General features: G+C 46.8%; 1 protein-coding gene across 1 annotated transcript in view; it reads left to right on the top strand.

Moving 5' to 3' along the window:
* The window catches only part of LONP1 (lon peptidase 1, mitochondrial), a 73,206-nt gene that overhangs the window by 21,752 nt on the left and 38,561 nt on the right, over positions 1–12,893 (top strand). Inside the window, exons 2-7 of the mRNA XM_090027263.1 lie at positions 162–250; positions 546–665; positions 2,355–2,589; positions 3,491–3,552; positions 4,111–4,240; positions 5,331–5,414. Of these exons, the coding sequence (XP_089883389.1) occupies positions 162–250; positions 546–665; positions 2,355–2,589; positions 3,491–3,552; positions 4,111–4,240; positions 5,331–5,414 (720 nt within the window). The remainder of the gene's footprint in view (positions 1–161; positions 251–545; positions 666–2,354; positions 2,590–3,490; positions 3,553–4,110; positions 4,241–5,330; positions 5,415–12,893) is intronic.

Genomic DNA, 12,893 nt, shown 5'->3' with positions numbered 1-12,893 from the left:
TAACTTCCTAAAGGGCATAGATCTTTGACAAAGTTGGGAATGGAGCCTGGAATAAATTTCCTAGGCTTTAACCAAAAGCCTATCCTACTTCTGTGGTGGGAGCTGAAACCTTTTGAGAGCTCTGTCTCTGAATATTGACGTAAATCTCATTTCCATCCTAGGTAAAAAATAAGAAGCTGGTTGAGTTGCTGAGGAGGAAGGTTCGCCTTGCTCAACCTTATGCTGGTGTCTTTCTAAAGAAAGATGACAAGTAAGTATCCATCTCTCTGTAAGTATACAGTCTCGCTACTACTTAGGCTTGTCTGCATCAAGAAAGATGAGGCCCAAAATTGTTAACCAGAAGTGACATTGGTAGCGACAGAAAGGTTTGAAAAAGCCATAATTGCAAAATGTAAATGAATATCAGGTCTGTGTGCTAGTTGCTTTGTTCACAGCATTATTTAAGTTTCTTTCAAACAGACCTCAAAGACAAGGAATGTGAGGAGTCCCAGAATAAATGTGTCTGAGCAAGATTCTGAACGTTTACTTTTAAATATTTTTATCAGCAATGAATCTGATGTGGTAGAAAACCTGAATGAGATCTACCAAACAGGAACTTTTGTTCAGATCCATGAAATGCAGGACCTTGGAGACAAGCTGCGAATGATTGTCATGGGGCATCGAAGGTAAAAGCATCTTCTACACAATTTAGATATTTTACCAGACTTCATGAACAGGCACATCCATTAAGCTTTTGTCACTCTGTATACGCTAATATGTGTACAGTGTTCAGAGAAAGAGGCTGTGGGTTGCGATCTCTTGGATTTGTCTTGGTCAGGGGTGGAGGCAGTTCATGAGGGGGATATATTTGTAGGGGTATAGGTATGTGTGGTACTTCAGATGAATGTCCGATAAGTTTCTATCTGGAGTAGGGATGTAAAAGGTTAAACAGTAATTATATGTATACCATTTAATTATTATACCATATAATGTTTACATCCCGGTTTTGGTGCTGTCCACTGTTGGGGGAGAAGCTCTGGAAGGGGCTGCCCAGGAGGCAGTGTGGATCTGGGCTGCAGCATTGTGCAGCTGCTGTAGTAGGGATGTAACTAGTGGTTACCTGGGGGAGCAGAGCTGGGCAACGTTGAATAGTGGAGCCAGCAGGGCTTAAATAGGAGCGAGCACAGTGGTGGGTCTGCCATCAGGTGCCGCAGAGGCAGGCTGCACAAAGCCAGGTGCCCCTGGCCCCCTCCCTCCCATAGCACCCAAAGAGGCTTCCACCTGCCAGGACAGCCACACTGTACCCAGGTGCCCACAGGTGCCTGGAGCCCCAGGAGGTGTCTCCCTCTTGCCCAGCCCCAGACTCCAGCAGCTGCTATTTGGCAAGGACCCACCTGGAGTCTGTTCTTCCAGGCCAGGGTCGTGTGGCAGGCAGATGTGCCACTCAGGATTGCGCTCAAGGCATCCATCTGTGGGCTGAGTGCCCCCTTTGCTAGGAGCCTCAGCACCAGGGCAAGTCCTCAGCCAAGTGGGAGGAGTGTGGCACTGGCCCAGCTGCTGGCTGCATCTAGACAGGGAAAGGAGTGGCGCGGCAGAGGAAACACGGAGCCAGGGACCCTGCCATACCCTGCCACCCCATGCTGCTGCTACTGGCACCACTGCCTGCGCCTGCACACTCACCACACAGAGCCTGCTGTGGCCACAATCTTCAGTCCCGACTGGTAGCAGAACTCATTGCAGTCCCACATATCACCCTTGGCCCTGGCTCCCCACACTGCCCTGCCCCTCTGCTCTGGGACCATTTAACCAATATAATAAGAGGAGGTTAAACAGGTAATTTTTAAAATGATATTTACATCCCTAGTCTGGAGGAGTTTAGGAAATAGACAGCTTATATTGTAACTCATATATTGTTCATATCTGAAAGTTCATTGGTTTGTTCTTTCCTCTTATGTGTTGGTGGAGTGAACATGGGCAAATTGGAATATCTTACAGGTACTCTTAGAAATAAAGCATCTGCTTTTTTTAATGGGTTAGGTTCTTCAAAAGAAAAGTTTTAAAAACTAATTCCACTTCCTTGTAGAGCAGGAACTTACAGAAGCTAAATCAGTAGCCAATGTACTCTTTCGTGCTTCAGTTTATTTTTCTAGAGCTTGTTTGGCAAATCCCATTTTTATCTAGCAGCTAGTCGCAGTGTATTTTCAAAAGAGTAAAACCTGAATCTCACCAAACTATAATCCAGGCTTTTTGTCACATTAGTTATAGTGAAAAAGCAACTGAAAACAACTCTCCCTTTACCCATTTTAGAGCTGCAGCCATGTGTACCAGTGTTTGGCTTGCAAAGTTGTTAATAGCTATCTCTCCTTTGCCTTCAGAATTTGTATAAATAAGCAACTAGAGATTGAGCCTGAGGAACATGAGGCTGAGAATAAGCACAAAGCAAGAAGGAAGACGAAGCGCTCTAAGAAAGAGACTGAAGAAGAGTCTGATATAAAGGACCAAACTACAGAGCTGGTCCTTGAGCCTGTGGTACACTCATCACCAGAAGTGCTTATGGTAGAAGTGGATAATGTTGTTCACGAAGATTTCCAGGTCACCGAAGAAGTCAAAGTGAGTGACAGAATTGTGTAAGGAAGGTGAATGATGTGAGAATGTATATCCAAACCTGAGGTTTCCCAGTAGGAGAACATCCAGACTATCTTGTTAAAATGAAAGGATAGTAAAATTATAGAATTGCCAACTGGAGAATGTTGTAAAATGCATGGATCTTAGTCATAATCTTCATATAATCCTATTGTAATAATTCTTTTGATAACAACAGTTCAGTTCAGAGTGTCTTAGGTCCCTATTTAACTGACTTGGATTGTGCTGCGTTTATTAATATTCTGTGTCCTGCAGGGTGTTGTTCTAAGGTGGCTGACTAAAAAATGACCATAGTTTTCTTTAAGGGTTCTGTTTAAAGGACTAGCCTGGAATTCTGTGTATAGTGTAGTCCAGTTTATAGCCTCTCTCTCCTTTCATCCAAGTACAGTCAGTGGGGCAGAGAGAATATCCGTAGTAACAGTAGCTAAAATTAGATGGGACTCCAGGCTAGTCTTCAGTCTGACTGTCCATTATCAAGGGAAGGGGTGAGAGCAGGTGATATTCTGAGCTCCAGGGTGGGAGGAATGTTCTACTAACCCTGATGTTTTGCAGGGTTAAGATCCTTATCCTGTATGACAAAGATGAGGACTTGTGAACTAGCCAGACGTGTACATAATCATAGCAAACCACTGTGCAGCACCACTGAGATGCTTCAGTTGTTTGCTGTGGGAAAAAAACCACCTCTGAAATAAAGGTCAGTTAGCTGCATGAGGTAATTTAGGATCTCCAGCCATGCAGCTCTCATAATATAGCACCCCACTGTGAATTAAGTGGGTTGTAAACCACCCAGATGTGAATGATCCAAGTTCTGCTTTATTAGTGTAGTAAAAGCTTCTTATTTTTTAAACTTTGTTATGTTGTTTAATAGGCACTTACTGCAGAAATTGTCAAAACAATTCGGGACATCATTGCCTTGAACCCTCTCTATAGGTATGTATGTCCTACCCAATTTTAGGTCTGTCTTTCAGCAGTTCTTAGTCAGGATCAGGCATTTTGGGCCACAGCCTAAGCAGCAAGGAATAGTAGCTGGGATAAGATTTTGCTTCGGAATTGCAAGTTGATTTGTTGAAAAAGATGATGATGAAGAGCAACTTTGAAAACATGGCAAATGGTCCAAGTACATAAGTTTGATTGGAATTAAGCCAGAAGGTAACTTGACCAGTGGCTGAAAGTGTTAGCCTTACTAAGCTGCAGCACTGAGTGTGCACCACTTATGTAGATCCTCCCTGCATTAACTCTGGTTTTAGCCACCAATAATTTCTCACTTTATTTAGTAAACTAAGGAGATTTGTTTCCTCAATATATTACAACTAGACAGGAGAAAAAAAATCTCAGCTCAGAATTTCAGAGTCAAATGGCTCCTTTTTTCTAATTCAGCTTAATCAGTATTGACTCCTAACTTCTATTTCCTCTAAGGCATCCAATAATTAAAGGAAATATTCTCTTAATGCAAATGTTTTGATTTTTGATTCTGATTGATCTTTTCAGGGAATCTGTGCTTCAGATGATGCAGGCAGGGCAAAGAGTGGTAGATAACCCAATCTATCTGAGTGACATGGGAGCAGCACTAACAGGGGCAGAGTCTCATGAATTGCAGGACATCCTGGAAGAAACTAATGTAAGATGAAACTTAAATCGTTTATATAATTTAGATTTTTATTTCAAACAGATACATTGTCCTCTGTGTAGAGGATGTAAACATTGTTTAAGGAGAGGAGTTGACTTCAAGAGACAATGGAGTGTGTGTGTATGTCTACTAAGGATTAAATTTGAATAACAAGTCTACGCATTTTATAACATATAAATGTTTCATAGAATATGTAGTGATCCAACACAAAGCCAAGCTAGGTATTAGGGCACTAAAAGATTCATTTTAATTACTTTTGTATCTTTTCGGAGAGGAGGATCACTGCAGGACGGCTTTATCTCTGACAACTTGTCCCTTTTTGGCAAACACTAAATTATCTCTTGAGAACTGCAAAACTTTAGAACTCTTGGTTCAGAGATTATACCTTTTATTAGACCAAGCTTTTGGGCACATGCACCCTTCCTCAGGCTCAGAGAAAATTTAAGATGGTAAAAAGTCCCCATAGGTAGAAAATAAACTTAATTTTTCCACAGAGGAAGCTGAAGGTGGAAGTCTGTTCCTCTGGGTCTATGAGAGTTGCTCTGATGTGCAGATAAGGCAGGATTCCTTCTCTGGTGGTGTCAGATGGCAAAAAGACAGGGAAGTGTAGAAATCTTTCTTGTTGTTCAACAGTGAAGTTTAAATCCAAAAGTGTCTGATTTCTTAGTTGGTCTAGTAAAAGGTATCATCTCTGATCCAAGAGTTCTAGAGTTTTGCATTTCTTTTTGCCTCAGACCAACACAGTTACCTAATAAATCTCTTGAGAGTTAAAATCTTTATCTTGTTTGTTCTAGCTGAATGACATTAGAACCAGAAAGAGGTAACTTGCATTCTAATATGTAGGAGGCTTATATTTCACATGATTTGATGGGAAAGTAGTCTACATATTGCTAGTCTGTGAGTAGGAAGGTTTTTCTCAACCTTCCCAGAACTGTAGATGCTGAAAAGTTTCCACAAGTTTCTTGTATGAACCTACCACCATCCAACAATCCTTACTACTTTTGATTTTGGGCCATACGCTGTTTTGCCAAGTGGCAGCTGTAGTGTGTGCAGTGTGAAAACTTACGTTGCTTCTTTCCAGATTCCTAAACGGCTGTATAAAGCCCTCTCTCTCCTGAAAAAAGAATTTGAGCTGAGCAAACTTCAACAACGCCTTGGACGAGAGGTGAGACTTTAAAAGGATGGCACATATATCCTCTTTCAAGTTGATATCATGCTTATCACTCATATCTGAGGATCAATAGCATACAATTATGTAACATGGGCATACATTCTCAAAAGAAAAAAAATGTTTATTACAATAATACAGGCTCAAATTCTGAATCATTAGTAGATTTCTCAATGTTGTTTTTAAGAATCATATCAACACTGCCAGTTATAACTAGCACTTTATCAAATGTGTAGGTTACACATATTATTTCCCAGTAATAATTTGCATGCAGCTTAATTTCTCTTGTATGTGTGTGTGTTTTGGAAAGTAATAAAATCCTAATAATCATAGAATGTAGGCTGGAAGGGACCTCAGAAGATCATCAGGTCCAGCCCCTGTGCACCAAGCCGGAAAGACAGCTGGGGTCAAGTGACCCCCAGCAAGGTGACTGTCCAGTCTCCTCTTGAAGATTTCCAGGTGAAGCTATTGCACCACCCCTGGAGGGAGCTTATTTCACAGTCTAGACGCCCTAGCTGTGAAGAAATTCTTCCTAATGTTGAGCCTGAAACGGTTTTCCAAGAGTTTGTGGCCATTGCTCCTGGTTATTCCCAAGGGTGTCCTGGTGAACAGTTCACCAAGCCCCTGAGGTACTCTCTTGATGTAGCAGTAAGCTGCTGCCACGTCCCCTCTCAGCCTTCTCTTCTTCAGGCTGAAGAGTAATAATATAAAACCTAGTCACATAATATTGGCTGGGAATTGGAAGTAGACATGGTATATGTGAAAAGAAGAGGGTTGAAATGTTAACAAGCATTTTATTTGCAAGATTATTGTTTGTAGGGTTGGCAGGGACCTGAGCAGATCATCAAGGCTAGCCCCCTGCCATGGCAGGAAAAAGTACTGGGGTCAAACGACCCCAGCAAGGTGTTTGTCTAGCCTCCTCTTAAAGACCCCCAGGGTAGGAGCCAGTACCACTTTGCTTGGAAGTTGGTTCCAGCTCCTAGCTGCCCTGACAGTGAAGTAGCGCCTCCTGATATGTAGTCTGAATCTACCCTCTGCCAGCTTGTGACCGTTATTTCCGTTATTTTTGATTGTGGTAAGTTTAAATTGGAGTATGATAAACATTTTCAAAATGGGATGTGAGTCAACTAACTTCAAAGGCACAGCATGCATACCAAATATTAAATTCTTATGTGTGCTAGACAAATCCAAGAGCCTGTCTAGGTAAGAAGAGGTGTTATGCCTTATCTAACAGCCGGAGCAGAAATCTTTTAGCCAGGACCCCTGAATACTATTGCTTTGTCACCAGTTTCTGTGGTTTTGAGCAACCTTCTATTTTTCTTATAAGGAAAATGTGGAAAACACAACACAGCCACTGCCCCCCCTACATCCCTGGGCCCATGAAGAAACTTAAATCATTTTCAGAGTTCTGTAAGTAGGGACCTACTTAATTCCTAGTTTCACAAATTTTGCAGAAACTGAAATCAGCAAAAAACCCCAAAACTTAATATAAATAAAATACTGGCTTCTCCTTGCCACCAGGAGGAGAAGGCGCAAGCTGACAGGGGCAGCACAAAGAGCAGCAGACAAGATGGCAGCTGCCTCCTTGTCCTTGCTCCCTCCCAAGGCCTCTCTGCCAATCTGCGCCGAGGGGTGGGGCCACACAAAGGGCAGCCAGAAATCTAGATGGCTGCTACCCCCTCGTCCCTCCTTCCCGTGGGACCTCTTTGCCAGTCAACTTCAGGGTGGGGTTTATCTGCCAATCAGCACTGAGAGGCAAGGCGGCAACAATATGACTGTGAAATTAGAACTTTACACCACAATCAGCTCACAAAAATTGGTAAGTTCCCCTGTTATTTAGGTACCCATAAAATCCTACAAAAAAAACATGGCAATAATAGATTTCATAGATTTCATAGACATTAGGGCTGGAAGGGACCTCGGGAGATCATCGAGTCCAGCCCCCTGCCCAAAGGGCAGGAAGTCAGCTGGGGTCATAGGATCCCAGCAAGATAAGCATCCAATTTACTCTTGAAGGTGTTCAGTGTAGGTGCTTGAACCACCTCCGCTGGCAGACTGTTCCAGACCTTGGGGGCTCGGACAGTAAAGAAATTCTTCCTTATGTCCAGCCTGAAACGGTCTTGCAGGAGTTTGTGACCGTTCGACCTCGTCATCCCTTGGGGCGCTCTGGTGAACAGACGTTCCCCCAGATCCTGGTGGTCACCCCTGATAAACTTATAGGTGGCCATCAGATCACCCCTGAGCCTACACTTTTCCAGGCTAAAGAGTCCCATGGCTTTCAGCCTGTCATCGTAAGATCTGTTTTCCTGACCTCTGATCATGCACGTGGCTCTCCTCTGGACTCTCTCAAGCTTCTCCACATCCTTTTTGAATTATGGAGCCCAAAACTGGACGCAGTACTCCAGCTGCGGCCTCACCAAGGCCGAGTACAAGGGGAGAATGACGTCCCGGGATTTGCTCGAGAAGCATCTATGGATACACGCCAGCATTTTGGTCGCTTTACTAGCCGCAGCATCGCATTGCAGGCTCATGTTCATCTTGTGGTCAATGATGACCCCCAAGTCTCTTTCTTTTGTAGTGCTAACCAACGTAGCACTGCCGAGCCTATAAGGGTGCTGCAGGTTTTTCCTCCCAAAGTGGAGAACCTTGCATTTTTCGGTGTTAAACACCATGAGGTTCTCGTCTGCCCATTTGCTGAGCTTATCCAGGTCAGCCTGGATCACCCGCCTATCTTCTGGCATGGATGGTTTGCCCCAAAGTTTGGTGTCATCGGCGAACTTGGCCAGTCCACTCCTGACTCCAATGTCCACATCATTAATGAAGATGTTGAACAGTATGGGTCCCAGGACAGAGCCTTGAGGGACCCCACTGTTTACAGGGCACCACAATGAGTGACTGCCATCGATTACAACCCTCTGGGTCCGACCACGAAGCCAATTTCCCAGCCAGCGGATCGTGGTGGAGCCAAGGCCACAACTGGGCAGTTTGGCCAAGAGGTGATCATGGGATACCAGATCAAAAGCTTTTTTGAAGTCAAGATATATGACATCAATCTCTTCTCCCTTGTCCAGGTGATAGGTCACCTGGTCATAGAAGGAAATGAGATTGGCCAAACAAGACCTACCCGCAACAAACCCGTGCTGGCTGTCCCTTAGGATGTTAGCCTGGGCCAGTCCCTCAAGGATGGCCTCCTTAATAAACTTTTCTAAGATCTTCCCCAGGATAGAAGTCAGGCTAATGGGCCTGTAGTTAGCCGGATCCACTCTCCTCCCTTTCTTGAAGATCGGCACCACATTGGCCTTCTTCCAGTCTTCAGGCACTACACCAGAGCGCCAGGAGTTTTCAAAGATCCGTGCCAGGGGCTGGGCTATGACGCTCGCCAGCTCCTTGAGTACCCTGGGGTGCAGGTTGTCAGGGCCAGCTGACTTGAAGGTATCCAGCTTCTCAAGGTGCTCCTTCACGAGGTCAGCATTGATGGAGGGTAGGGGATTCCCCTCACCCAGATTTCCCTGTGCCATAGCAGGCATGGGCATCCTGTGTGACTGATGAAAGACTGACACAAAGTACCTATTTAATAGGTTGGCTTTTTCCTGGGCGTCAGTTGTCAGTTGCCCCATCTGGTTTAGCAGGGGTCCAACATTGCCCTTGCTTTTCCTCTGGCTCCCCACATACCTGAAAAAGGACTTTTTGTTGTCCTTGATGCCTGAAGCTAGTTGGAGTTCAGTTGCAGCCTTGGCTTTCCTGGTTTGCTCCCTGCAGGACCAGACCAGCGCGGAGTAATCCTCCTTGGAGGTGAATCCCGTCCTCCATCCTTTGCAGGCTTTCCTTTTTAGCCACAGTAGGTCCGCTAGGTCTCTGGAGAGCCAGGGGGGCTGCTGTGCCTTCTTGCTGCCTTTCCTCCGTGTTGGGATAGATTTAGCTTGTGCACTGAGGATCGCTTCCTTGAGAAGCAACCACTCTTCTTGAACTCCCATCTCCCTGGGGTCATGGTCCCTGAGGGCCTGACCGACTACCCTTTTGAGCTTGTCAAAGTCGTCTTTTCTGAAGTCAAGGACTTCTGTGTTGCTGACTGACTTGCCAGCTTTACAGCGGATGGTGAAGGTGATCAGCTCGTGGTCGCTGTCACCTAACTTCAAAAGATCTGGCTCAAACCATGTAATATGCATCTACTAATATAAGTTGCATATCTGATAGACCTGGTAACTTTTTACTACTCCTCCTTGTGGCAGGTTGGGGGTGGAGGAGGAGAGACTTTTTTTTTACTTTTTAAACCTTAAGTGTAAGGGTATGTAGTCCTCCCCAGGGCCAAGCATGAAACAGCCCTAGACTTTAGGGGGGCTGACTTCAACAAGCTAAGGAGGATCGTTGGGGAAGCGCTGAGGACCCAGAGGGGAAGGGAATCAGATGTCGAAGGTGAGTGGTTGCTCCTTAAGGAGACGATCCTCCATGCCCAAAGGGAGGTAATCCCAACAAGGGTCAAAGGGAGCAGGAGGGCACATAAACCCCCATGGCTCACTAAGAGCATCCGGGAATGTCTCCTTGCTAAAAGGGAGGCATATACCCAATGGAGAGATGGGGTCATCACCAAGAAGGACTATGTTACAGTCGCCCGAGGATGTAGGGGGGCAGTCAGGAGGGCCAAGGCAGAGTTGGAGATAGGACTAGCTTCCCGGATTAAGGACAATAAGAAGTCCTTCAAATACATAGGGGGTAAAAAGAGGGTCCTGGGTAATGTGGGGCCTCTGCAGGACACGATGGGCAACTTAGTCATCACGCCAGATGACAAAGCTAACATATTTAACGATTTCTTTGCCTCTGTCTTCCTAAGTAGGGACCAGTTCAGCCACCTCCCTGCTGGGCCCCCCTCGGGCCCCGAGAGAGACACGCCTGGGCCAGGGGTTAGCGAGGAGTTAGTTAGGGTACTTCTGGAGAGGCTGGACGTGTTCAAGTCTGCTGGTCCGGACGATCTTCACCCTAGGGTTCTACAGGAACTGGCCGAGGTCATTGTGGGACCCCTGGCGCGGCTCTATGAGCACTCGTGGTGCTCTGGCGAGGTGCCGGAGGACTGGAAGAGGGCCAATGTGGTCCCTATCTTCAAAAAGGGAAAAAAAGAGGACCCGGGAAATTACAGGCCAGTTAGTCTTACCTCAATCCCGGGTAAGCTCTTTGAAAAAATTATCCTGGCACACATCCAGGAGGGCCTTGCGGGGGAATGCATGCTTAGGGGCAACCAACATGGGTTCATCAGTGGCAGGTCTTGTCAGACCAACCTGGTGGCCTTTTACGATCAGGTCACCAAATCATTAGACGCAGGGGTTGCTGTGGATGTAGTCTTTTTGGACTTCCGGAAGGCTTTCGACACTGTCTCTCACCCTGTCCTCATCAAAAAGCTGGGAGACTGTGGTGTCGATGCCCACACAGTCAAATGGGTCGCCAACTGGTTGGAGGGCCGCACCCAGAGGGTGGTAGTGGATGGGTCCTTCTCGACCTGGAAGGACGTGGGCAGTGGGGTTCCGCAGGGCTCGGTCCTCGGGCCCGCACTGTTCAACATCTTCATCAGTGACTTGGATGAGGGGGTAGAAAGCACCCTGTTCAAGTTTGCTGATGACACTAAGATGTGGGGGGATGTGGGTGCACTAGAAGGGTGCAATAGGCTACAAGCTGACCTTGACAGGTTGCAACGGTGGGCGGATGAGAATAGGATGGGGTTTAACACTGATAAGTGCAAGGTGTTGCACATGGGGAGGAAGAACCGGCACCACACTTACAGGTTGGGGAACTCCCCTCTTGCCAGCACGGAGACGGAAAAGGATCTTGAAGTCGTCATTGACTCCACGATGAACATGGGCCAGCAGTGTGGGGAGGCAGTCAAGAAGGCCAACCGTACCCTGTCATGCATCCACAGATGCATCTCGAGCAGGTCCAGGGAGGTGATCCTCCCCCTCTATGCGGCACTGGTCAGGCCGCAGCTGGAGTACTGCGTCCAGTTCTGGGCGCCACACTTCAAGAGGGACGTGGACAATATGGAAAGAGTTCAGAGGAGGGCCACTCGTATGATCAGGGGTCAGCAGGGCAGGCCTTATGAGGAGAGGCTACGGGACCTGAACCTGTTTAGCCTCCACAAGAGAAGGTTAAGGGGGGACCTTGTGGCCTGCTACAAACTGGTCAGGGGGGATCAGCAGGTATTGGGGGAGTCCCTGTTCCCCCGTGCGCTGCCAGGAGTGACCAGGAATAACGGTCACAAACTGGCGGAGGGTAAGTTTAGATGAGATATTAGGAGGCGCTACTTCACAGTCAGGGCGGCTAGGGCCTGGAACCAGCTTCCAGGGGAAGTGGTGCAGGCTCCTAGCCTGGGGATTTTTAAAAGGAAGTTAGATGAGCACATTGCCGGGGTCATCTGACCCTGGTGCTCTTTCCTGCTAAGGCAGGGGGTCGGACTAGATGATCTACCTAGGTCCCTTCCGACTCTAGCTACTATGAAACTATGAAACTTGTTATCAACAAAAAAATGCTGGGTCACCAGAGATTGAAACTATCTTCCCACATGCCCGTCAAGGGATGACACATGTAGGAACAGCTGTCTTTTTCCATCTCGTAGAGTGGCCCCTTGATGGTCCAGTGCAACACAAATAGGTCCACATTTTGTTGCAAGGTGAAGTGTTTACAGTCAAACGTGAACTGTGCATGGACTACAAAGTGGAAGAATTGTAGGGCATCGTCAGAGCTGACCTCCCGTGAGGGGGTTTTTCAGAGTTGCCAACTTGGTCTGGCCCAGTAGGGAATTGGCCAGGCAGATCATGTTCCCCTTGGTCACTCGATATGGGCTAGAGAAGATGTGTACAGTCTCAGAGAAATCCAAGTCCAGTGTGCCAAAGAGGGTGCAGCAAAGAGCAGCTGCAATTGTTGGCAGTTGAAGAAGGTATGGAAGAGAGTCTCCTCCACTTCCTTCTTGCCAGAAGGGCAGGGCTGCCAGTGATGCCGAGTCGAAGTGGCAGACAAATGTGTCTATGGCCAGAGCCCCGTGCAATAGTTGCCACTGGCAATCACTAGTTCTTTTAGTGCTGGGTAGCTTGTACAGGGTGTGCCAGGCTAGGCAGGCTTCCTTTGGTGTTGCTCCCACCAGGCAATGCCTTCAAGTCATGTCAGGGCAGGCAATGAGGACATGGGCATGAGGCACTCTGATTGTCCATGTGTAAAGTGCCTTCCCAGACAGCATCTCAAGGCAGAGGCCACCGTGGTTCTTGCTGTGCACAGGGAATGGTTCCTGCCATTCTCATTGCTGTCAGTCCACAGCTGCAGAAATAGGCAGCAGTAGAGGGGGTCTTTCTAGCAGGCTGCCATCATGGAGGTCTTGTTATATACGGAGGTGGCCTCCTACAGTGGCAAGTGCATCCCTGGGGAGGACAGCTTTCACTTCAGCTAAGAGGCACAAAGCAGAATGGACAGAGTGCAGACCCAGCCAGTCAGCCTGGGCTT

Source organism: Crocodylus siamensis, chromosome 14 (assembly GCF_052110815.1).
Source record: "Crocodylus siamensis isolate JL-2025a chromosome 14, ASM5211081v1, whole genome shotgun sequence".
In the NCBI taxonomy this organism is placed as follows: Eukaryota; Metazoa; Chordata; order Crocodylia; family Crocodylidae; genus Crocodylus; species Crocodylus siamensis.
The sequence above is the reverse complement of the archived record's forward strand: the minus strand, read 5'-3'. Positions and strand labels throughout refer to the sequence as shown.